The 27,738-nt window shown below is 32.1% G+C and overlaps 1 protein-coding gene across 1 annotated transcript; it reads right to left on the minus strand.

Annotated features, from left to right (window-relative positions):
* Positions 1-38: 38 nt before the first annotated feature.
* On the minus strand, positions 39-27,738 carry LOC127716022 (glutamate decarboxylase 1-like). The gene is given in 15 exon segments (XM_052222145.1): positions 39-276; positions 1,163-1,275; positions 4,745-4,826; positions 9,041-9,190; positions 10,393-10,471; positions 12,280-12,344; positions 14,139-14,274; positions 14,276-14,305; positions 15,282-15,361; positions 17,176-17,291; positions 17,727-17,833; positions 18,289-18,379; positions 18,671-18,907; positions 22,270-22,445; positions 27,674-27,738. Coding segments are annotated over 14 exon segments (1,632 nt in total). The 5' UTR covers positions 22,442-22,445; positions 27,674-27,738; the 3' UTR covers positions 39-102.

The raw sequence follows: 27,738 nt of genomic DNA on the forward strand, positions 1-27,738 counted from the left end.
AACATAGTACTTATAATCTAAACACTTCATTGCATGACGACAAAAATCTGTCTGCCAACACCAAGTGACAGTATCATTATTCGCAATTCTATTTGGCACATTTTATAAACATTTAGCTAGTTCTTCAATTTCATTTAAAACAAAATCGAGGTCTTCTTTTTGTATAGCTGGGTTTGAGATGGCTATGCGGAAGAAGTTTGGTAGATCTCCGAGAGGCTGATAAGTGACCATAATGGTACCCTTTTCCATCATAAGGGCTTTCAAACTCGGTGCAACCTGTAGAAAAATAGTGAAAATAAAGAAAAAAACAGTCACGAATAAAAATAAAAAAAACCGTTTTTAAACAATTAGTAGAAAGAGATATAATTGAAAAGTATGAAGTTTGTGAACTTTGCATTTTTGTTATCCTAAAATTACATTCCACCACCTCATCTCCTTCTATGCGATACATCTTTTCCCAATTTTCTTGCAGTAGGTTTTGTCCTTCTGCATTAGGAAACAGATGCATTGGCCTCATATTAATTATAAAAACGTTGATATTGGACAGGTACCTGTGCTCATGTAATCTATCTTTTATGGGAACGTTGGCATCAGAGAGAAGCATTTAGAAAACCCCGAGTGAATAATTATCTTTCAACGATTTTTACTTTTAGTTGAGAAGAATCTTAGGTTTTAAAAGCTACTAGGTTTATGACTGGTGAAATCTTAAAAGCAAATATTATTACGCAAGTCGTACCAGTACCTAAGAATGAATCGTTTAATGAGCGGACGATATTGGTGGGCCAAAATGCATATAGAAAATCGCATTACAAAAGAAATGTAATATTTTAATAATTTGTCTCTTTTAACAACACTTACACTGTATGATCATAACGAATTGGCATTCAATTTCAAGTAGACATTGGCTAAACTTCCAAAACGGAATAAGTAGCAAAAGCGTTCATGTGCTTACAAGTCGAAAAGAGAGACTTAATAAGAAATAACTAGTTGGAAAACGCATGTTCAACAAGAGTAAAAAAAGAGATTTTTTTTATTAACACTTTGATTAAAATGTGATAAGCTATTGAAAAGGCATGTTCAACAAGAGAGAAAAAATTTAAATGATAACACAATAGGAAAAAAAGATAGTTACAAAATATGTGTATACAGTTTAACTAATGACCTTGTTCAGGTGTGTTTTCCCTTCATCGTGTTCGTCTGTTATGACAATACTCGAAGGTATATACCAGAAACATATATTTGGCCGTTCTATCTGAAAATTAAAAATAAAATATTCTTACAAAAAAAACCTTCAGGTGAAAGACTATATAATCTGGTCTAGGATTACTTACACATTGCTTTTCGTACATCAATCATGATCGTGTATTCTCACACTTACAGAAAATTAAATGAGTCATTGCGTGAACCACTGAGGGTTCAGTGCGTGAACCCCTGAGGGTTCACGTATATATATTGATTGATGTTGTAGTCTTTCGGAAAACCGGAAATGCCTACTGTCTTTTCGGAATACATCTGTTCTTTTATATGGCCGCCTGCGTAATAGGTAATTAATTGATCTAATGAATATGTATTAGCGTTATACAGTTGCTATAGAGATAAGTGATAATCGAGGCTGCAGCTGAATGATATCCTACATCAGTAGTTAATTAAATTAGAGTCGCATATGTTAAGTTTTCTAAATTAAAACCTTGGTTCACATTGGAGATTAAGTGACCGTCAATGTATAGGGCGTTTTAAAACTGAGCCATTTTAGCGTTATTAAAAAAATCAGCAAAGTCCGTTTAAGCAGCATTTAAATTCTACGTCCAGAAAAGATGCAAACAAACAATTGTTTTTGAAACTGTCCCTATTTTAATCAAAATAGCAAAATTTTAATTATCATTAGTCCGTTACTTTAATTGGTAAAACATCGTAACAAACTTTCCTTTGTCGTTATTAAAATACAAATGACATTAAGTAGAAAATAAATTAAAGAAAATCAAACTGAACCTTAGAATCGTTGAGATGTGTCAAATGCAGATATAAAAGAGGGACGAAAGATACCAGAGGGACAGTCAAACTCATAGATCGAAAACAAACTGACAACGCCATGGCCAAAAATAAAAAGACAAACAGTACAGATGACACAACATAGAAAAACCAAAGACTAAGCAACACGAACCCCACCAAAAACTGGGGGTGGTCTCAGGTGCTATAAGATGCTACAACGAAACATTTTATTTTTTAAGTTATAATTTTTTTTTGTGATGTGATGACGATTCTGAAAGAATAATTAAATGTTTGGGCGTGAGGTCTGTGATGCCGCATATTATGCCTATGCAATAGCAGTGGTGAAATACAGGGTCAGAGATAAAATAACGAATGTCTTTATAGAGACTGAGTGATGATAGATACAGTCAGAGATAAGATAACGAATGTTTATTTATAGTAATTAAGGGTCTACATTTTATCAAAATATAACTAAAGAAACAAAAGCAATAATAAAAGACAACTCGATGATACCAGGCAGTTAGTTTTCTCGTATTGTTTTACATTTGTGATTTCGCGGCCTTTTATAGCTTACTTTAGGGTATGGGTTTTGCTCTTGGTTGAAAGCCGTACTGAAACATATAGTTGTTAACGTCAGTTCTACGTCATTTGGTCTCTGCTGGAGAGTTGTCTGATTGGATATCATACCACAACTTCCTTTTGTTTATGAAAGGAAACCTTAGTTAATCTTTTTTAAAAATGCAAGTGAACCCTGGAAATTGCGACGAAATTTAAAAGGCACTAGTCGGGTGTATTAAATGCAGAAATTATATGTTATATCGAACCCCAAACATGCACACACACAAAACCGGACTAACAGTTGAAGTAGGAACTTCATGTCCCACCTCTAAGTGCAAGTTTATGGGAATTCCATCAATTTATTTTCAAGGAGTTGATGCAATCTGTATTCATAAGCGAATATAGAAGATCTAGTTGGCAGAGGCCTAGAGTGTTTTTGTCAAAAATAATATGACGATAACTTTACAAATTAGACGATAGAAAAACGTTTGTAGTCATAAGCAAAACATAGCACAACTTAGTAACAAATTATTTTTAAATTGCGCACTGGACATAAGCTATACTGAATTTGCACTCTTATTCCTGCTTCCCTCTGTCTGTCACACAATCGTATAAAAAAAAAAACCAAATCAACGATTTCATTATGTTTTGGCTAATTGACAAAAGGACAAGTTATGAAACGAAAAAGTGAGATTTGTTTAAACAAACTAATTTAAGTTGAGATTTCAAATTGTTTCTACTCTAAAAGTCTGATAGGAGTTTGTTGCCTTATGCATAAATAAATTGAGATCAAGCATATCTTGAATATGAATGACAATGACCAAACCATATAAACCAGTGTAATTGGTTTTCCATAACTGTGTTAGTACGGGATTAACAAATAAGAATATAACTCAGGGTTTTGAATTATTTTTAAACTGGCTACAGTATCAAATAATGATGATTCATTTCTTTAAACTTCTTCAAAACAAAGACTGTTATCATATTTACATGTCGACTTTAGCCAGGAAACTAACTCTAATTTCCAAAACAGCACCTCAGAATGGAACATACAGTGGTTACCTCCTACTTAGCATGTTGTAATGTTATCTATCGGAAGAGAAAGGGATGGGAAAGAGATAAATGATTTATTTAACAAGAAAATTATGCCCAACATTGAACAGCAGTTTTTATATAACAATTATCTGATCTTATATACCATACAGGCACTTAGGTTCACGATTGCATTTCTTTTTTTAAAGAAAGTAACTTGTAAGAATTGTCTAAAAAACAAAGTTTGTAGAAAGACTTAATGATGTGTTTTCCCTTTTATTGACAAACCTTATACATAAATCGTGCATGCGTGTTATCTGTTGTCTCCTTTCTCATATTTGCATTTGACCTGATAGTTACTGTTCCTTAAGTAAGACAAGACCAGATACCCCCCCCCCCTTTTTCCCTAAAAAAAATAAAAAAAAAAAATTCTTTGTTGCTATGTGTCAATTGTTTGAATGTGAAGAACGGGAAGTAACTCAACAGCATTTTGATTTTAGTTAATGCATAGTTAGAAGGGAAGTCAACATATGCGCTTGTAAAGGTCAAAAAGCAAAACCAAATTTAAAAATGGGATCTTTATACGCGGACACCATATACATTTAGGTCTCATTATGTTTATTTAAGTTTCCAACCACGCACAAATAGTGGAAGTATAAGTATCAATATTTCTTTACCTTAAAAAAAACCCAGAAGTGTGTAAAGTGACTGACTCACTGACGGTTTCATGCCATTGTGACCGATATAATCATTGTCTGTTCGGCTTACTGTAAACCAACTAATTTTCGTTAGCAATTTATTTATAGGCAACTTTTTAGAATACAAAAATATATGCTTTATATATATCGTCAATATGCAAAACATGGAACTTCCCTTTCATGTATAGATACATGAGCAAAGTGAGAAAGCTGCGATGATAATAAATCGCTGCAAATTCGGATAGAAAACGACAAACGTGATAAAAGTATCCAAGAAAATTATTTAGTTTACAGTATTTAATGATTTACTTTTTCCTGTGACTTATATACCAATTTTCCATGTGACTTATTAACTGACGATCTATGTGTCTGAATCACTGACGTGTCTGTCTGCCAAACTAATGGAATCTTCTATTTTGTACACAATCACGATTAATGTCTTACCTCTTCCAAAACAAGCTGGAAACGTGGTCTCTTCTTTATTTCACTGACAAGATATTTTGACAATGTGAAACACAAATCAATTTGATCTTTAAAACCATTATCACCCTAAATTAAAATATTGATTGAAACGAATATTACAAAAATGCAAACATCATGGTAAAGGAGAACAGACGAAACGTTAATTTTAGCCAATAGTTCAGAGAATATTACACAGACACAAAGAGGGACTGATGTCAGGAGAAACAATTAGTGTAAAACAACGGCAAATTCAGAGAGAAATAACTGGATATTACTATTGATACCAAATTCGGATAATATCGCATTGAAATGGAGTTTTGAGGTAGGTGTTTCGTTTTCTAGTTCATTGCATTATTCCCATATTTTATTGATTTCAGTAAGTCAACATGGCGGCCAACTCCTTAGTTACGACATGTCACCCGTGGATATGACATTAAAATACAATTATAATATGACGTTCTTTTTCCGCTTTGGAAACAAAGCCATATGTTCTAATTGCAGTAGAACATGACCTGAACGTGATTGACGTCACAATTAATTGAATTTGTATTTATCAGTTGTATTTTGAACAACGCCGGAGAACAAAATGGACATTTGTGTTGGTGTTGCTTGCTATGAAATTTAATAAAATCGTTCTAAAAGTAAGTTTACATGTATCTGTTCAATTTTTATCGTGAAACGGTTGATTTTCGATATTGTTTTGGCTCGGAAATTCAAAATGGCTGCCTTTCTAACGTGTATTATAGGCCCGCTTCGAAGTACAAGAGTTCAAAATTTCTTATAAGAATCGAAAAAATTCTGTCATGCCATGCTCTATGCTCATTTTAACATAGGTAGGCATTATATTTGTCAACATTTAACGCTCGCTAACGCTCGGTATAAAGATACAGGGGATATAATAACGTTGCTAACGTAAAATGTTATTTCTAGCGACATGACATATCGGGAAAAGATGCATTGTTCTACTGATTTTATTTCCCTCTAAAGTAGCACATGAGGGTACATTTTTTATTACATATTTGATTTTTCTATAGCTTGTATGCAAAATTTTCACCATGGGATCAAAAGTGTATCGTATGTCCTAAAATAGTATCCAACGAAACAAATGTTTTGGTTGAGAATTATAAGGATTAAACACATTTTTCATAGATACATGTGTATTATATAAGAAATAATTCATGCAAGACATAGATTTATTGGACATTTTAGCCTTCTCTTACGGGGGTAAATTAGAACAGCCATACACACGACACACTTTCATTCGCTTCACTTTTTAGAATGATCTTATTTGTCCTATTAAGACCGAAATTAAAGTATGATACACACACCTTTATATACTTAAATAATAGACGATATATAGTATAAATTAGTAGCTGCGAGGTTAAGTTGAATTAGTTGTAGAGTCAACTTCTATGTCATTTGGTCTCGGGTGGAGAGTTGTCTCGTTGGCAATCATACCACATCTTCTTATTTTTATATCAAATTAGAAGTTGTGGGTTTAGGTTCGAATCCTTGTTTTCTCCGTTAGTTTTTCCTTTTTTTCCTATTTGGTGTGTTATAAGTTATAGTTATTAAACAAGCAAATCGGTATATGTAATTTAATCTGCACGGCTCGGATGACCCCACTTGACTCGAACGACGTAGGACTTACCGACCGTGCAAGTTAATTGATGTATACCGAGTAGATTGGTCAATAACTGTTTTAACACTTGACGCCATCAATTTACATGAACGTTTTGAAAACATGCGGACGATATTCAATCCACGGCTTCTAGGAAAGTTCCCTAGGGTAAAGAAAGGGGGAAATACACCTTTAAGTAGTAAACGTTGGTAACGTTTAAATTATTAACTTTTTTGATATTCAGGCTTCCTCCTAAATTGTCGCATCATTTGGAGAATTGCGATTTTATTGCAGATTTTTAATTGTTTCTGTTAAATTTATTCACAATCTTTATATAAATTCGTGACGATTTAGAACTTGACATATTTTGTAGACAACTATCTATTGTTGAATTCTATATGTTACCCTCTAAATTTCCTTGGTAATTTTTGTCGTTTGACTGCTGTCTCATTGACGTATGATAGAAAAACAAAGGATATGGGGTATCCATCCATGACACCAAATCAGTACATGCACAGCGAAAACACAAAAAGCAAAGGAACAGCGCTTGTATTGCTGTTCTTCATCTCAAAGTCACAGTGAGGCCGTCGACTCAGAAAAAAAACTTAAAAAGCTCTCATTCCACTACAAGATTAAGACGGTCCCTAGCACCGGTTTGGTTTGAATTCTTTGCAAAATGATTCGAATAGACTTTGTAAGATGTATCACCATCAAATCGGACCCGGTCAAAAAAGAACATACTGGAAAGTAGTACATATTTAAAACAAAATAGTTCCTACGCATATATGTAAAATACATTTTAGTTATTAAGGTAACAAATGAAAGGTGAAGGACTTGTGATCCTTGTAGAACACATATTGCCTTATACTTTTGAATAATACAAAAATGTATGAATGAATTCTCAAATTGAGGGCATATATTGCCTGTTTCTCAGATATGAAGAACCTGGTGTGGTTTTTTCCAAAGTTCAGGAAACCAGTACAGTCTGATGTTTAATAACGTTATATTCATCCCGCCCCCAATATATGTTTGGAAGTGAAAAAATTAACGTGGATATGAATGAGGGCCAATAATAGGTGGTGTGCGTCTTATTAAAATTGTAGGACTGTTATGAGATTGTAATTATCATGATTATTTATCTTGGCCTAATTTGTTTTGTGTGGCCTTATACGAAGTTTACATAATTGGGTTGTGACCTATCTATAGTTGTTTACAAAATAATGTTTAGAAATCACTGGAAGTTGAGTCTGGAACAATCATAGATACTGATGGAATAATTATAACTTTCTATTTGACCTGCATAATAATTCCAGAACGATCATAATCTACGATGCGTAATTTAAACTTCTAAATTGTTCTAGAAGTTTCCCTTCTACAGATTTCTAGAAGTTTCCCTTCTTCAGTGTTCTAGAAGTTTCCGTGGTAACTATATATACAGACACCAAAATTAGACTTATTCAGAAGTATAATTGTATTCTCAGAAGATCTTTGAAGTTGTTGGATTACATGTAACACTTTTATTTACGATAACAACACCATACTAGTTTGTGAACTTATTGGACATAATATTCCGTTTTGAATTCCGCAACAGTTTAGAGAAGAATTCAGGATAAAGAAAAGACCTTAGGATCGGACATTCAGATATTTTAACAGTTAAGTTGACATTTCTATTTGTATGATATTTCTTGTAAAATTGTTTAATACATCTTGTTAAATTTGTATTTGATTTTTGTCTTTTGTTGGCTACAATTTAAAGGTGATTTCTGGCCGTAACAGTACACACACTGGCCTAAAATTGAGATAATGATGTGGCACACGTCAGAGAAGTTATCTCAAGAATAAATACACCATAGCTTTAAATACAGAAGAGCATACATATCAAGCACGGGGAAACTGTTTACGCCCTCCATACAGCACGAGAGACAAACTCTGTTAATATAAAGCGCACATCTCCTACAGTTTTAGTTCCGTTTGATGTACTTTTAAAACGGTCTATGACAAATCATAACTGAAAGTGTTATTGAGTATAAATTAATTGCTTTTCTTTCACTCAAGAATACTTAGTATGGTAAGAGGAAGATTAATCGAGGTGAGATGTACCTAAATTTATAATACAAAGTAAATCATTTTAACTTTGGTTTGTTAATTATAGATTATATTCAGATGAATGATGATTAAATGGAAATTTCAGTACAGTATAATGTAAGTGCATACGATTTTGTCTTCATGATTTAATGATTTAAATCGACTCCCTATAAATAATTTCTAATTATTTGTTTTTTCTTGTGAATCATTCAAGATATTTAGGTGGTTATTTGAACTCACTGATAATAGGGTTAAATTAATGAAAGAACTGTTATTTTTAAAAGACGTCTTAACAAGATAACTGAATAAAAAACACAATGGATAAATAGGTTCGTGGTATCTTTTTAACAAACCAACGCTTATCCATTGTATCTACATTATATATCTTTTTTTCAGATGCGTCGGGTGTTAGTGGTCAATTTGGTCTGTTGTACTATGTGGTGTTTTCTTTTGACGATTTTTGATATCCCTTCATAGGATGAAATCAATACAAAAGTTGATATTTTGTAAATAGGGACAGCCATTGAAACAAATATCCTAATGATTAAATATCCTAGAGGATGGCAAAATTTGTTTCCGTATTTGCAATATTTACCTTTGATCTCCACATTAACCATAATTTGAAGACATCATTATGACGTCCACATTGTATAGACTTGTCACCAGTGTCAAAGCTTGTATCATAATGTTTGTCTTTGTGATATAGGTATGTTGCACCAGTTTGGTTGACATCCAGTAAAACACCCTAAAATGATTTTCAACCAAAAAAATAACATATATCACACTTTGGGAATTTGGAAAATCGGTTTTAGTTTTCTTTGTACTAAATATTTGCAGTTACCATTATAAAAGTTTAGGCTGTCATGAAATAGACTTTATTCAATTCTTTTTGATTAACTTTCACATTTTAAACCCTTTAACAACCGTTGAATATTTAATTTGTGGTCAAATCTTATATGAATCAACTGGATTTACAATGGATAACCACGGAGGATTTAGCAACACAGTCCAAATGATTAACATAATATAAACTCTGTTTCGTAAATGAATGACAGAAAGTTGACATTTTCAAATAATGTTCAAATAAAGAAAATAAGGAGTTTCGTGATATTTTCTTCAAAAAGGGTTATTGCTTAATAACTGCATTTTAACCGGATTTCCATGGGGAAATATCGGTTATTAATTTGGTGATGTATGGCGGGTGGGCGGCTGTCAAACAGTGTCCGTGCAATAACTTGAAAACGCTTTGACGAAATCTTTTCAAATTTAGATATGTTGTTTCCTGTGCCTAAATAAAGGTCAAGTTCGATTTTTTAGATTTTAGCTTTCATCGTTGCTGCGTTGTATACCTTTAAGTAGCGAAAAATGATTATTAGATTGATTTTGGCCTTTCCATTTCTGAATCCTAAAAAAAATCATTTATTTTGTTTATTTTGATCCTGTTTTGGGATCCAGATTTGCAAATAGCATTTTCATGCAGGAACATCCGGTTTGCTGTCCATCTGACAGCCTCTTGTCTGTGTTTAAATTAACTCCGTTTGTAAAAATTACCATCGAAAGATAAACGTCTGGTCAAATATAGATCATCAAAATTTTACTTGAGGGCTTTTCTCGATCCTCGTTCTCGGAGTAAGATTGGTGGAGTTTGTATTGTGCGTAATTGATGAGCAGATGCTCCGAATAAAATCAAACTCTATAAAGCAACTGTCAAACATTATGGACAATGAAAATGTGTCGAAAGTGCATGCGCTGATTTAGTTTTCAATGATATTTTTAAAAGCAGCGTAAGCACAGTAATTTTAATCAGATATTTTATATCATATACCTATATATTACTAGCCAATTATACCTATAACTGGTTAGTAATATAGAGAAGATACATACAAATAAATAACTAACTAAGAGTTCGAGTATACTCAATTGAAGTGATAAATTAGCTGGTATTACCTTTTCCTTTAACAAAATAGCTGAACATTGCAAAGGCGTACCCATCATCTTGTGTGGATTCCATGTCATAGAATCAGCCCTTCAGATAAAAATATTCTATCTTAATATATAATATTAATATGCCGGATGTTCAATTTCATTACAGTTTCACATTGCGGTCTTTTAACCAAGTTGAGGCTTTGACTGCCAAGATTTAAATCGTTTGCCTCATTAGAAAACAGTTCAAGCTACTGTCGATGCGAGCTTACTACTACAAGACTAAAGAGGCGGTTATGAATATGAAAAATGCACATATACATGTATATGTACATTCAAAACATTTGAAACAAGAATATGTGGCCTTAAGACACCGTGTCCTCTCACATTATCACATTTCCATGTTCAGAGAACCACTAAATCCGGGTCAAACTCTATTTTGGTAATAGTTTTAAAAGTTTCATATTTGGAATAGGACGAACGGACAGACTCACATATCAGAAAATATAATAATCCCTTGCTATCATAGGTTGGTCATAATAAATAAAAGGATCATCCTACTTAATAAAACTTCAATCAAATACTAGTATTCCACGCATGTCCGTTTTTCGTACGTATTTGTATAAGTTAAACGCCAAACATTTTATGAAAACAATTTGTGAGCAATGACGTTAAATGTTTAGACTCTTCCTAGAACACATTCATCATTATAATTAAAAACACAGAGTGAAAACATAACTGATTCAATTTAGTAAAGAGTAATTTTTTTTTTCTTGAAGAGACATCCTCATTAAATCCATTTCAAACAAATTCTAAGGAAAGATGAAAAATTACTATGTACTAGATGCATCAGTGATCTTAATTTCTAGCTCTGACAAAATTATCTTGAAATACATTATAGAAGTATGCTTGAAAAAAGTAAGTACATTTTTTACATTCCGGCAGGCGTGTTAGAAACTCCTGTTTAAACCTTGTTACTTATAAATAAAAAATGAGAATATCATCTCGCTTCGGATTTCATTATTCTTATTTTTTCCAAACTTAATTTTGATTTAGCAGTTTTAAGAATTCACCCTTTGAAAAATAAATATTTGGGTAGAGTGAAATGACGAAGTAATGATCACTGCATTTGACTACCGGTAACAGGATTTATTATTCCCTTACAAGTTGTTGTCAATAAAATTGTATAAAATAAAAATAGCAGATTTGATTTTTTAATAGCATCTTTTCGAACAAAGTATGTGTATTCAACGAGCCAAAAAATCATGCTGTCTATGCTCCCCTCAGCCATGCTTTAATGTAATAGGCCGAGATACGTTCAGATAGGTTGGTTATGACCCGCAATGTCATTTTATTGGAAATCTCTAGTAAACGATAAGTGATAGTCATTTCAACGAACGCAGGCTATCTCGTGAATATTATGGCAAGCTCGTCTCACAAACATGAATGCTGCTGATAAGCTTCTGAAACCGGCTGCTACCACCGGCTTGCTTCACACTAGTGATTTGTAACGTCAAACAAATTTTAACCGACATTGTCTAGTTAGTTAGAATGAACTTCATGGTTGACAGACAATGTTTTGAATCTAGAAAAACACTAAATTACAACGTATAGCAATACCTTTTTTCTATGAATTTAGATGTTGTGAAACATTAGTCAATTAACACAAAATGAAATGCTTGGCTCGTTCGACAAGAATGCTTCAAACCAATTTTGACAGAATCTACAGCAGAACCTGATATATTATATAGGACATTCTTTAATAAATTTAAATTAAGATAGGCGTATTCTTCATTTACGTTTTTTAGAATGGTCCTTTCTTGACGAGATAACATTTAACTTCTTAAAAATTAATTTTATCAATAAAAAATAGTTCGAGGGAATATAAGAGATAATGAATGCAAATTTTACCTATGTATTCCTTTCAACAAGTAGCGGTGTTTGTCAGACAATAAAGCACCACCTCCCCAAGCTCCCTGTAATGAAAATTGAATTTGAACAGCAAAAAATGCAATTTCTATTATTTAAACAACTTGTTTGCATTCTTTATAAAGGTAATTGCAAACATGATCAGCGACACAGAGAGTAATTATAATAGGTCTTAACTAGCAGACTGGCGATTTTTTTCACCAGGTGAGCGATACAGGTACATGTGTGCCACTTGTTTACTTCACCTTTTGTCTGTTTTTCACGAACAAACATGCATTTTTAGCCCCCTATTGTTTTCTAGATAACATCAATAACTGCAAAAACAAAAACAGTAGAAATTAACATTTCAGGGTCAATAACTCCAAAACAGGTTGACAAAAAAATCATAGTAGATAGACCTTGTCATGCTGATAATGTTCGCAGTTTACACTTTTAACCTAGCTCCTATAACAGTTTTCAAAATAACAGCAAAAAATGCTTAAAATTTGATAAATGTATATTTCAGGGTTAATAGAAATTGTCGTGCTGCACATTTTTGCAATTTACACTAGCTCCTGTATTTTTCACGATAACAGCCAAACACTTAATGTAATATTTCCATGGCAACAACTCCAAAAAGGTAGACATCTCTTTCTGCAATTTTGCAGGGTAGATACATCTTGTTGTGCTGAACCTTTTTGCTATTTACCCTTTTAACCTAGGTCTTACAATTTCCACGATAACAGCCAACTACTGCTAAAAATTGGAATCAATCTATACTTCAGTCTAGCTCCTATAGTTTTCACTATAACGTCCAACAACTGCTAAAAATTGATAAAAAAAATCAACATAAAGGGTAATAACTGAGGCAGACAGATTTTTTAACTTTTTTTTTTGATGTGATGGCCATTTTTTATCCGGTCAGTTTTTCGCTAATTGTTTCAGTTTTAGAAAACTGTAATTTGACCCCTATGTTCTATTTCAAGACATGATGGACATGTTGATTGATGAACCTTGACAAAAATCACAAGCTTAAAAGTATAGATGACGACTACAATTTATTCCCCTCAGTCCATTGAGCAGTATCAGAGAAGATTTTTAAGGAAACATTTACTGACGACAGACAATAGGCGATTTAAGAAGGATGGCGGACGGACGGACAACGGACGACAGAAAACAAAAGAAAGACGACGGATGACAAACAAATGGACGACGGACGAGTAACTGACGGACGAAGGACGGACGACGGAAAAAGATGGCAAAAGCTCACACGACATTTCAAGTCAGGCGAACTTTCAAAAGATTTTGAAAACAAATTGTTTCAATTTAATAAATCACTTAAATATTTGAGCCAGAGACATATAATACAATACTTTGGCAACTGGGCGAAATTTTGTGGTATCACGCAGTATTCGTGATTTCATCGAACATGTACGAATTAACATCTTTTTTTCTAAGTATTCACAAAAATATTCAAATGATACCTGCAAAAAACATTTAGTTTTCCATGTTTTATAACATCATATATATTTACTATCAACAACAACATGAGGTGTACAAACAATACCAACACCATGCACCAATCTATCTGTAATTTCGTTGAATTATCAATATCTTGATGTCAATATATTTACTTTCAATGTTTATAAAATTTTAGTTTTTGAAAAGATACGTTTTTCACACCTTTCCAACCATACACGGAAAAATTCTTAAAAATTGAGGAGAAAAAAAAATAAGAGAGAAGCAATCATCTGTACGTAAAAAAGAAGTTTGAAAAATAATGAAAAAAAAACCGTATCATATATTCAATAGAATAAATGGAGTTGCTAATCTTTGTATTACATATCTCTGTTTGAACGTACGTCTACATGTAGCCACATCCCAAACTCTTCACATACATCGGCAATTTTTTCCAGCGGGTCGAAAGCTCCCAGAATTGTTGTTCCACATGTCGCATTTACCATCAAAGGAGTTTGTTGGTTTGCAATTGAGTGTTTTTGAACGCAAGACATCTACCTTCATTTTCCCACTTCAAATACAAATATACTTCATTCATATCATAAGGATATTATAGTTTATCAAAATAATTTGTTGTCAGTTATCAATTGTGATTTTGTTTAAAACTTCCTTTAAATTAGAGTAATGTTTTAATTCAATAAGAATTGACCCAATTAAATATACAAAAGACATCAGAGTAAAATATATACGTTTGGTTAATATTCATCATCTTTGTAGTCAGCATTCCGATATTAAAACAAAAAACCTTATACTTTTACTCTTTACATGTACATTAACGTATTACAAATGTATAGTATATCGAAGCTAAAATTGCATTTCTCTCCATACGATTCTCGGATATTCTGCTAATGTTCTGTTGCGGTTTGGGATTTTCATGCTTGTTCTGATTAATGTGTATTAAGTCACCTAACTGTTATCTTTGTTTAGCCTAAATAGGTATCAAGCATAAATGTATATTGTAACAATAGTTTCATAATTTTTTTTTTTTTTTTTTGGTGTTTCAAATTTAACCCGGTATAACTTCTTTATTTATGAGTCTATACTGTCTAGTGGGATTTTGAGCCGCAGATATCATCAGTCAAGTTCTCGACATATTCGCAGTTTCATTCATTTCTTGTAATTGATATACGATAACCATACGGTTCATCCTTAGCCCCTATAAGGTTTTGTGTTTAGTTCCGATTTTTGTTTTTCATGCATGAATTTTTGGCTCCGAACGTACATGATGAGAACTATTTAGGAAAAACGTAACCGTGACTTGTTGTGTTCGATTATTTGCTATATCATACGGGGCGTTTAGGAAGGTTGGCGGAACAGTATATATATCTAATAAATCAGAGGAATTACACACTCGAGGTACTGTAAAGAATTTTGTTAACATTCCGACGGAACATGTTTTTTTATAAATTTCATTCTACTTGAACATGTTTAAATTCGTTTATTCTAATGGAAGTAATTGCTTGCAGGTAGAGGTGAGGAATTCTTACTTTGAATCACAGTCTACTGCAATTACGTTGTCCAGACCAATTCCAAGCAACATGGCAGCTTTATTGATTGAAAAATTACTCTGAAAAATACTGATTAATAAACTAACAACGAAATAATCAATGAAGTCCCAAAAGTCTATTTTTGAAGGGGTTTATGACAAGAAAAACTGAAAACGTGTCTGAACACACTTTACTATTTAATATCATTCTAAGTTACTCCATTCCCCAAATATTTCACGACATTTTCTGTTTAATTTTAAAAATCGTATTCTGCTTATACTTTGTTTTAAATGTTTAATGAGTAAATACAGTTACCATATGATTTTGATCCAGTTGGCTTTTCTGATGTTTCAGTTGTGACCATAAGACTAAGAACTGCAAGCAAAATACAACAGTTTTCGGCTTCGTTTCCAGCCTAAAGATTCATATTTAGCGCCAGTACGAGTGACCGGGAAATGCTGTCTGATAAGAAGTTCATATGACAAGATTTGTTTTTGGCAGTATAAACCACTTCAAACTTTTCTAAAATTTTGTATTTAGAACTTGTGTCCACTTTTCTTTCTGATTGGCGAAACTAAAAGGTTGAACTTCAATTTGCGGAACCCAATCGGTTGAAAATTAAGAAATGGATTTTTTTCAGCAGTTTTATGTTGTTAGGGATTAACCTTTGTACTTCCACTAAATTTTTAACTTGTTTAAATTTTAAAAAAAAAACTGGAATTTAATGGCCTTTAACATTGCCAAAAACCGTTTTTTTTACATTTGAAACAGATTTTAAATGCAATACGTAGATGTCAGGTATTGTATTTCTTATCTTATTTTTCCACGTAGGCGTATCTTTCATGGTAAACATATATTTGTCTTAAATGTATTATAGTCTAATTAATTCATTTTATACAGAACGTTGGCTAGGGAAGGTAAAATGTCTCCTGATTGATTTTTATCTGATTGCTGAGTTTTATCCTTTCACAAATTGTATTGTGATGGATAGCTGTAATGGTAATGTAAGTTAAAATAAAATATATGACGTCGATAAATAGACATGCTATGATACTAAACCCTTAACGGGAGCGATTGTGCTTGATTTTCATATGATCAAGACATAATCTTGCAATCTGTTTAATTGAGGTCTGGAGATGGCATATCAGTAACTGCTAGTAGTCCTTTGTTAATTTATGTAGCATTGTCGTTTTGCTTAGTTTCTTTTGTTACCTAATCTGACATCGAACTCGGACTTCTTTTAAACTGAGTTTTACTGTGCGTATTGTTGTGTGTTTGTTTATTCTACATTGGCTAGAGGTAAAGGGGGACGGTTGAGATCTCACAAAACATGTTTAACCCCACCGCATTTTTGCGCCTGTCCCAAGCCAGGAGCCTCTGGCCTTTGGAAGTCTTGTATGTTTTTGACTTTTAGTTCATTTATATGTTTTGGAGTTTAGTGTGACGTCAATTTTCATTGAACTAGTACAAATTTTTGTTTAGGGGCCAGCTGAAGCCCGCGTCCGGGTGCGGAATTTTCTCCCTGTGTTGAAGACCAATTGGTGGCCTTCGGCTGTTTTCTGCTCTTTGGTCGGGTTGTTGTCTCTTTAATACATTCCCCATTTCCATTCTCAATTTTATTAACACTGGATTGATCATTCACACTTGTGTGTTTTGAAATATAAACAAATTCCTTGTCGTCTCTAATCAACTCGACGCATTTAAAATGTTCAATTCTTTTAATCCTTATTCTAATTAAAAAAAATATGTTTTAGAAAATCGCCTCGGACGCACAAATGCATAAAGTGTTTATTTCTTTTAACAATGAAATATTAAATATAAGCAGTGACAGTGTGGGTAGAATGAAAACGTACAGGTGTATTCCTTACTTGTTTTTATGGAAACCTATTTTTACCTGTTCAGATGTGAAAACAACTATATCTCCTTGACTTGACATCCCTGAATATTTTACTCTTGGAAATCGTTTGTGTCGAGCTGACAACATACCATAAAGGTTAGAGATAGATCCTCCTAAAATACGTTAACAATATGAAAACATGCAAAGACGTATCATAGAAGAAACTATTTATCGAAGAAGAAGTTTCCTTGCACTTTATCCATCTTGCAAAACCATAAAAAGGCAAGAGAAAACAAAAGCGTTTTTACTGATTCTATTAAGCACATAATCAGATTGGTAGTTAGTGGAGTCTTAGATCTGCTGTATTAGTAAACACACCTTTTTTTGATATAACAGGAATGGTCTAACTATTAAGCAGGGCATTTTTACTTTTGCTTGGTATCTATAATGGTTTTAATTTTAATCGTGCAATCGGTAGTTCTCTGTGTATTGTTCAGTCTTTCTTCTCTGAGTTTTATTTTCTGCAATACTTTTTTTCTTGTGAGAATTGAATCGTCTGTCCCTTCTCTACAAATAACTTTTTAAACTGATATCAATGATTCACTTACCTGGAGCAAACATTCCTTCCCCATCATACCAACCAATGTATCCTAACATTTTCGTTAGAACAATATCCTCCATAAGGGTAAATACAGGAGCGACTTCGTAGGTGAACCTTAGTAAAAGACAGTAGTTGTAACAATATTGAAGTTTTACAGATTTGTGCTTTATGTGAACACGCAGAACCATCTTTTGCAAAGACAAGACAGTTGCATAATAAAACGATCGAAAACATGTAAATATATATGATAAAATGTATTTAACAATAATTTAATGTAACAAATTTCTTTCAAGGTTTTTATTGTAAGATGGATGATATCAGTAAAGTGCAAAGGAAGTTCCTAGAAATTATTTCATAATTCCGAGAAGGTTGTCTATACCTTTATTTCTAAGTGTCCCTGGCATAGCCAACCATCTCGTGTATCCACTTCGAAATGTAGTGTCTGTTTCAATAACAATTCAAACAACAACAACAATGATGATTATGGTAACAAAAACGATAATGAATGAATGAATAACTCTATGTATTTGGTTTTTAAAAACTAATATAAGGTTTTATATTCAACATACATGTTCGTGTCAGCCACCGACGTTAACATCTCTCCAGCTATACCAACAATGTCTAATCCAGTAGACAGCTGGTTAAGAAACCGAGGATGCCCTGTAATGTAATATTGTACATGCTAAAATGCTTTTTTTTCTCTCAAAAAATAAAATAAAGACAACAATATCTCCTTTATATGCGATTTTACATCCATGGCAATGCGTATTAAACTGAATGAATAATAATAAAGATTAGAAATTCGAAGGAAAATACGGGCTTTAACATTGTTTAGAAGTTAACATTCTTGCATAAAAGGTACTGGATAAAGAAAAACATTGATACCCACCGCTGTAAGTGAAATCATTGATAACAATAAAACTACTATCACTAATGATAATGATTATGTACCCGTTTTAACACAGTATTTAAGAGTTTCTCTACAGTCGCTGAGTACTTCCTCCAAACTCTTTGGGTCCTTGTCAATTTTCAGACAATGCTCCATTATCTCTTTCAATTGATGTGGATGATGAAAGTCGAGTACTTTTGAAGTACGTTTGTGTTCCGACTGTAAGTAGTTATCTAACAACTTGACCAGTTCATTTAGGAATCGATTGCGTAACTCTCCAGTTTTATCTGCTTGCATATCTAAACAAAAAGTGGTCCGATTGTAGACGAACATTCGAAAACGTTTATTATATTATATATACCATTCTTTTTGTTGGAATCGGAATACTTTATTTTCGCTAATTGTATGACCCTTTCACATACATACTTTACTCAGGTATCAACATGTCTATATACTGTAAATATTAAGCACCCCCCCCCCCCCCCGGAAAAACCAACACACAAACAAATAAACAAGCAAAACAAAATAAGCAACATCTTTAAATGAGATTAATTGATGGAAAATCAGTTCTATTCTAAGATAATGATAAACAGGACAATGAATACTTGAGCTGATACGCTTGTTGTAATTCCACTGAGACGTCAACCAACGCTGTTTAAGCAGATATGGACAGTACGGATTGACTGGTTCTTAGGCCCGAGAACACAGTTATTTCGTAGTGCATTTCTTTAAATGAAAATTAAAAAAATCTCACCTGCGCTTTCTCAATAATAGTTTTACAGTGAAGTGTACTACTTTTGGGACAAATTATATAAAAATTATAGAAAACTTCATCAGCTCTAACTCAACATATGGATAATTTTATGTTAAGGGGGTCTTGAATTCTTTTTACAACTTCAGAAATACTTATTTTTAACCTTTTGTAGCTGGACCAAATCACTACTTTACTTTACTTTAAAATTCATGAACCAAATGTTTTACAGTGTAATTTCATCCCCCTACTTGCTATTTGAAGCATACAACATGAAGAAATAAATTTGGAAGGGGTATGATAAATAATTGCTAGTAATACAACGAAAATCAAAGGACGATAACTGTGTTCCCGGACCTAAAGAAGTATGGTGACTTTGACTTTTCCCTTCCTACATTAATAATAATAGCCTTTTATCTAAATAAAATCATCATATATACCAGGATTAAAATTGTGTACGCCAGATGCGCGTTTCGTCTACAAGTACTAGATACACATTGAAGGCGTTATCCCAAATGGGTGTATCTAATTTACACCGAAATATTATTGTCAATACATAATGATAGTTTGCGATAATTTAGCAAAGGGTCTTTTAGCGATTTGGTCATATGTTATTGAAAAGCATGATAAATGCAGAGTTTCCAATTTCATTCAACGACATCTTGGTGTTAAATACAATGCAGTTTAAAGAATTAACGTTCTTATATATATAATAGCATCGGTGAGTATATACAAATGTTGTTATAATTACAAACAAAATTGAATCATCGGCAAAGAATGACAACTCGTTATATAAATACTGAAATGTGAATATTGCATAATGAATAACGAATCTTATCAGCTATATTGTTAATCTCTTTGGTGTTATAACCAGACATATACTATATAATTTTTTCTCTCCAATTCTTTGGCAATTCAATTCTTTCCGAATCCATTGTATACAAACATTTCTCTTATGATTGTGGTATGTTATCTATTTCTTGCATGAATAGATATTTCTCGTATCACACTACACGGAAAGTGATACGAAAAAGGGATTCGAACACTGCGTTAATTTTGATTGGCTTATCCAGCACAAGGAGACCATATTACGACATATCTATTGGATATTCGTTAGGCCATTGATAACTTTCAAAGGTTAAGGCGATGTACATTTCGTCCACGGCAACGGACATATGTGATTTCGTCAATAATATACAAAACACACATACTTTTCACTCAGAAATCTTCTTTTAATAAAATTTTATTACATTCTAAAACGTATAAAAATATTTAAAATGTCTGATTTTAAATGTTGACTCCGGAAAAGGATATATGACGTCATAATAGTATGTGCAAAGGACTAGGTCAAGGATTCGCGGATTTTTTTTAACACAATGAGAGTGTTGATCATAAGAGAAATAGGTTTAACAACTCGTGAAAATTTGATATTGCTTTACATCAACTCTCGTTATTTAATTTAAATAGTAGGCTCGTGTATTATTATATTGAAATTAAATAACTCAAGTTGATATGAAGCGATATCCAATTCTCACTCGTTATGAAACCTATAATTAATCAACGTGTGGTTGCCGATGATCTCAGAAGATGATTGGATGAACTTAAAGGTTATAACCTTTATCAGCTCACTGGATGAATAAAAATGTGCAAAACAGGTGTAAATGAAAATGACAACTTTGTGGATTGTGGAAGGCACTCGAAGGGGATTTTCGTTTATCAAAAATGAAAATTTATTTAATTATCATTAGAGAAACAGATTCTTAGACAGTTACTAGTAAATTATCGGATTTATCGAATCTCGATAGTTAAAAAAATCAGATAATCTACTGGTACCAATGTAAGAATCTATATATAACAAGAAAGTAGTTTCCAATAACATGGTTTTATAATTTCATGATAATGAAGGGTGTCCATTTTGCTGTCCGGAATGTGTAAATATGCAGCCACTTCTAGTTAGAATAAGGACGTTAAGCTAAAATAGGTAGGTATGCAGTTGTGAAACACCCGCGGAATTATATTGCTTTATTAAATTTTGCTTCCATGTGTTTCTTATGATGGAGCATGTGGAAAAATCAAGGGTATTTAATTTTTAGAGCCAAACATATTTGTCATTTTTTATGCTTCAAATTTTATTAATTAATTGTAGATTTGTTTTCATAGATATAAGAAGATGTGGTATGAGTGCCAATGAGACAACTCTCCATCCAGGTCACAATTTGTAAAAGTAAACAATTATAGGTCAAAGTACGGCCTTCAACAAGGAACCTTGGCTCACACCGAACAGCAAGATATAAACGGCCCCAAAAATGACTAGTGTAAAACCATTCAAACAAGAAAAACCAACGTTCTAATCTATATAAAAAACGAGGAACGAGAAACACTTATGAACCACATCAACAAACGACAACCACTGAACATCAGGTTCATGACTTAGGACAGGTGCAAACAAATGCAGCGGGTTTAAACGTTTAAATAGGCTCCAGCCTTCACCCTACCTGAAACAATATATCCATATTGACTGTTTTTCAATTGCTTATGTTGCTCATTTACCCTATCGGAACAGTAACTTCAATTAATTCTGATGGGTTTTTATTTGAGTTACTCTTTTCAAGTTTTCAGGTATAAATTGTTTCTTGTATGTCTGCATACATTTTTGTTGTTTCATATATTTTAAATTCTATAGCCTTAGTGTTTCACTGAGCCCTATTATAAAAAAGAATATTTCAAGCAAATTTGGTATCGTACGTTATTAAACCAGCAGTTGAATACTAATAATGATGGTCGTGCAGTCATTGACAAAATCATCCTATTTTACATAGGTGTAAGAAATAAATTTCTTAACCAGTCATGAATATCGAGCCAAATGTGTTGATGTTTAGTTATATATACATTGTTTTTAAGTAACAATACCTTTTGCAAAGTATTTTTCAAAATCTGTCCAGTCTACACTTTGTTCAAAACTCTTTGAACTGATCAATCTGTCCCGACTTTCTTTTGACGGGACCAAATTCCCTGCTTCGGTGTTTTCCATAACTGTATTACGAAATCTTGTTTTTACTTTTTTCCATAAATCTGAGGCCATATTCCTGCAAAAAAGAAATTATGTATAGGGTCTTTCCCTTCACACATATTTTTTTGATATCTTTGATATTCTAAAGATACTTTTCCAAAAGCCAAAGCAAATAACAAATAATAAAAAAACATGTATCTAAGACTAAAATTTTAATCAGTACACATCCAACTTCTAATGGATATAGTATAAAGTCGTCATTAAGACGTCATTAACATGCAATGCCAAATATTGATAACATAATCAATATTTATACAGATAACAATAATATTCAAAGAACAGTTTTGAATTGGTAACCTTTTACAATAAGTTTATTTAAAGCATCGATAAGTTTACTCAGATCGAATGTAAATTTACAGGCCCGGTAAACAACATCACTGAAAAAATTAGGATGTTCTATCCCGTTTGTAATACATTTTCTACAGGTACAGCCAAACTTCAAACTAAATCTTTGTATCCATGGAAGAATTTAGTAAAGATTTTAAGTAGTTTGTGGTAACGAAATCCTTGACTTAATAATTTACCAGTAATGCATTGATAGATTACGTTCATTGAAATCCAAAACGTCTCGCATACACGGGCATAGCGAACGATTTGGGATATGTAAACACCGTAAGATGGTGCCAAAGGCTATCTATATGCGGGATAGAAAAAAATAATTTCGTGTTACTTCGTTTTCAGACCTTTATATAATTTGTATGTGTGCTTTTACCCCAATTGTCTCGTAAAACGACAATTGTATTCAGAATTTTTTTAATATTATGACAATATGCCAACAGATTGTGTTGACTATTTGGACATTTATAATATTAATCTTGTGTTACCTACAACAGTTTTTTGAATTAATTTGCACTTCTCTTGAGTGCAAATTAGAACCACATTTTTTTCAACGGTGAAATCATCAAGATTGGCAATTATGTACCTCTGGGGATAGGTAAAACGATACAAAATTTTGTTTGGTAAAGCTAGCCTGGTTCGACAATACGAGTGAAAACAGTGACAAAACCCTGTAGGATTTTATTTTCTCCCATAGGATAAAGACATACTCCCGTAGAATATTTTGATTGATAATCCCTTAGGAGAATAAAAATATCCTACAGGATATCTTTTCTCCTTTAGGACTAAGAAAATCCCTTAGGAGAAATAAAAGCATTTCCTACAGGATATTTTTTGTCCTATAGGATATTTTTCTACTAAACTAATCTTGTAGGATAAAATATATCCGATAGGATTAATAAAAATCCTAAAGGATTTCATTACAGAAGAAATATCCTGTGGGATAACAAAAATCCTAAGGGATAAAAAAAAAATCCTAAGATAAATATAGATTCTTACATTGGTACCAGTGAATTATCGGATTGATCCAATCGAGATAGTTAAGATTATGGAATTTTAAAGTCCGAGCCTCTGCGAACTTTACAATTCGATAATTCAACTATCAAGATTGGATAAATCCGATAGTCCACGAGTAAGTATATAACTCATATACTTAAAAATATGTAATTAATGATTATCAAATAACTTTTCTTTTTTGATAAACGAAAATCCCCTACGAATGCCTTCCACATTCTTGATACCTACATCATTCAGATATAAAGTTGTCAATTTCTCTAACACACATTTCGATTCATCCAGAGAGCTGATAAAGGTTATGACCTTTTAACATAGCCAATCATCTACTGAGATTATCGGCAACCACACGTTCATTACATTTTGTTTATGTCAAGGAACAGCAAATGGGCTATGTCACGGATTTGGGTAAACTTTTGAATTTAGCGTTGGTTCGTTGAACTATAGCTGAAAGTCGAAAAAAAAATGCGTTTATTTTATCTCTTTTATTTTCTGAAATATTACTTATTGGATTCTTTCAAAATAGGTGAACATTTGCATAGAAAGCATAAAAAGCAAAAAACATTCTTAAAATTGTCTGAAGTTATTAAATTTTTAATTTCAAGTCCATAAATATTTTTTCATAAATTGTATGTTGTTGATACATAAATTTCCATTTAAATGATGACAAATGATCATATGGACTTCGTTTTTTGGTATATAAACCAATCTGTTACCCTGATGGTAGTGACAAACGTTAACACCCAGTCTACCATAAAACCATGCAAAACAATCAGATTTAATTGAAACTGTGTGTGCCTAAACAACATTATGAAAGAAGTCCATAAAACAAATGGTTCAGCTGGTTCCCATGCCTTTCAGTAAGGAGATGTAATGTACTGGGAACCAGTTTCCCCATGTTGGAGGCAGTATGTTTCTATGAAAATGACCAATTTCAACACCCTGAAACTTATTAATGCAGAAAACAACGAGATAAAAAACGATTATTTATTGAATAATAAAGTGTTGAAGCTTTATTAACTCATCAGTACTTGAATTTACGAGAAACAGTTTGTGGATTATTCCCAGGCAGATAATCCAGTAAAAGAAATATTTTCAGAAAATCATAAAAAGTACGGATTTTAAAAATTATCTAGCCTTTGGTCCATTAAAAATATGAAGTTAACTTCCTACATTTTATCAATTGGAATACTTAATTATGCATTTTAGCTAGTAAACTTGCTGGGGTCTCATTGAAGTACATTCTAAAATTCTAGTCTAAAAATGCCTAAATTTACATTTTCTCTAAATAAATCAATGAATTTAAGAAAGGTATTATGTAGATAATTTTGGAAATGTAAGTGTTTCTCTTTCAAAAGCACTATAACATTTAACAAAATAAGTCAAAGTAACGATGACCATAGTTCAATTACAATTTATGATGCCATAAATATTGAATTTCTATGATACAAAGGGAGATAATCCAGTAAAAATCTTAAAATCACATTTTTGTAAACTTACCAGCTCTCTGTCTATTAAAATATAAACATATCTCTTTTGGGGTATTTTAAGTGACAGAGTTGAGAACGCATTTTAGCATACACGATTGGTTGACTCTTGTTTTAGTACTTTTTAGAATTTTCCTTTAATAATGTCCAAATTTACAATTTCTCTTACAGAATCAATGAATTTTAAATATCAATCTGTAGATAATTTTGAAATTATATAAATTTTACTTTTTTAAATCCTTCGGAAGCGTATTAGGGCCATCCTTTTTTATTTATTTTTTTCAAATTGTCGACTTTAATCTTGGAATTATCAACTTTAATCTTGGAATTTTCAGCTTTAATCTTGGAATTATCAACTTTAATCTTGGAATTATCAACTTTAATCATAAAATTATCAACATTAAACTTGGAAATATCAACTTTAATAATGATAAGTCCAAGACTAAAGTTGATAATTCCAAGATTAAAGTTGGAAATTCCAAGATTTAAGTTGATTTCTTTTGGTAGTGGTGTGCTATGTTTGTCTAAAACAATGAACCTATTTTTATATAATATTAACTAATATTTGGTACCTTTATTTTTGTATAAAAATTGTAACCCGCCATGACATTTCTACTTATTGAGATAGAGCGTCATTGTTAGAAAAATTATAAACATGATAAATATCGAGATTCAATGGAATACTTATTGTGAAGAAGAGATAAACACTTTCCTTAGCTTCTTTTTTGCGGACGCCTAAATATACATCATATATAAGTTTTGAAGACATATTACTTTATCGTTCGAAGTGAGAAATATTTGAATCGACATTTTAAATTGATATAAAAAAAAATATTCTCTGCTCTATAGATTTACTTTCATAAATGGAGTCTGAAATTTATGCATAATAAATGCACCGTATCAAATGCATATAAGAGAACACCTACTTATAAACTGTTACGCGTCGCATACTATGTATAGAGACATGCATAATAAATCTGAATTAAAAGACAAATTTAAAGAAAGGAATTCTTAAAGCTTACTTTGACAAATTTTAAACTAACTTCATTTCAACAAGTTTAAATTACATGTTCTAAAATAGAGCTACAAAATAATCAAAATTCTCTGCTCTATAGATTTTCTTTCATAGATGGAGTCTGAAATATATCCATAATAAATGCACTGTATCAAATCATATACGGTTATATGATACGGTGATATATAAAAAAAAAATTGTATTTTAGTTGACCGATTAAGAATAATTCAAATGACTCCTCACTGACATGACATGTACTACCGAAATATGACTCCACGACATAACTACGTGCATCGGTTCTATCCCATTTTCAACCTTAGCTTGTCAAATGCCTTAATGAACCGACAGACGCAAAAATGATTTGCATTGACACGACATATTTCGTCCAATAGGTATCCGATTACTTGATGAAATAAAACACACGTCAGCGCTGTAACCACTGCGACAATCACATAAATAAATCACAAAAAGACACAAGAAGCGCGAAATAACACATATCTTTCGACATGATAACAATACTTCAAAATACTAAGTACAACTCAAATGGCAGCAACATACTTTAAATTTCTATCTCTTTTTTTGAGATAAATAATATGCATATCACTGTTGATATCTTGACTGAATTATACTTGTGTTAACGCTAGATCTTTGTTCTTCTAACTTAATTTCAGAAGACAAAACACATGTTAAACATTCAAGGAGGTTTGCGTCAAACGATAAAATATTGGATCCTGATATTGTTTCTATGTGAACAGAGTTACTACTGACAAATTTCTAGGGTGCATACTCATTACTATTAACAGAACAGAATAAAGTTTTAAACCAGATAATTATCAACTAATCTATTCTTTGGTTGATGAACAGAATTACGTTTTGTTTATTTCAACATTTCAGATATGATAGCATTACAAGGACACGGAGGATACAACAAACACGACATATGTCAATCAAAGACCATAACTACGGAACGGCAAAAAGTTTAGATTGTCAATATTAAGCTTGAACTGCCTATTATAGCTTCATTCAACTGATAAAATAATATCCTGTATATAAATTCATATTATGAAAAAGTTTAAATACATGTTTAAGACAAAAACCAGATAATTATCAACTAATCTATTCTTTGGTTGATGAACAGAATTACGTTTTGTTTATTTCAACATTTCAGATATGATAGCATTACAAGGACACAGATGATACAACAAACACGACATATGTCAATCAAAGACCATAACTACGGAACGGCAAAAAGTTTAGATTGTCAATATTAAGCTTGAACTGCCTATTATAGCTTCATTCAACTGATAAAATAATATCCTGTATATAAATTCATATATGAAAAAGTTTAAATACATGTTTAAGACAAAAACAGTGTTATTCAATATTATTTACCTGCCATTTTGTCGTACACTTTTTGTTGACTTGGTTACATTGACAGGGAATACCCCGGAACATCT

The sequence above is a fragment of the Mytilus californianus genome, unplaced genomic scaffold (genome assembly GCF_021869535.1).
Source record: "Mytilus californianus isolate M0D057914Y unplaced genomic scaffold, xbMytCali1.0.p SCAF_9, whole genome shotgun sequence".
Lineage (NCBI taxonomy): Eukaryota > Metazoa > Mollusca > Bivalvia > Mytilida > Mytilidae > Mytilus > Mytilus californianus.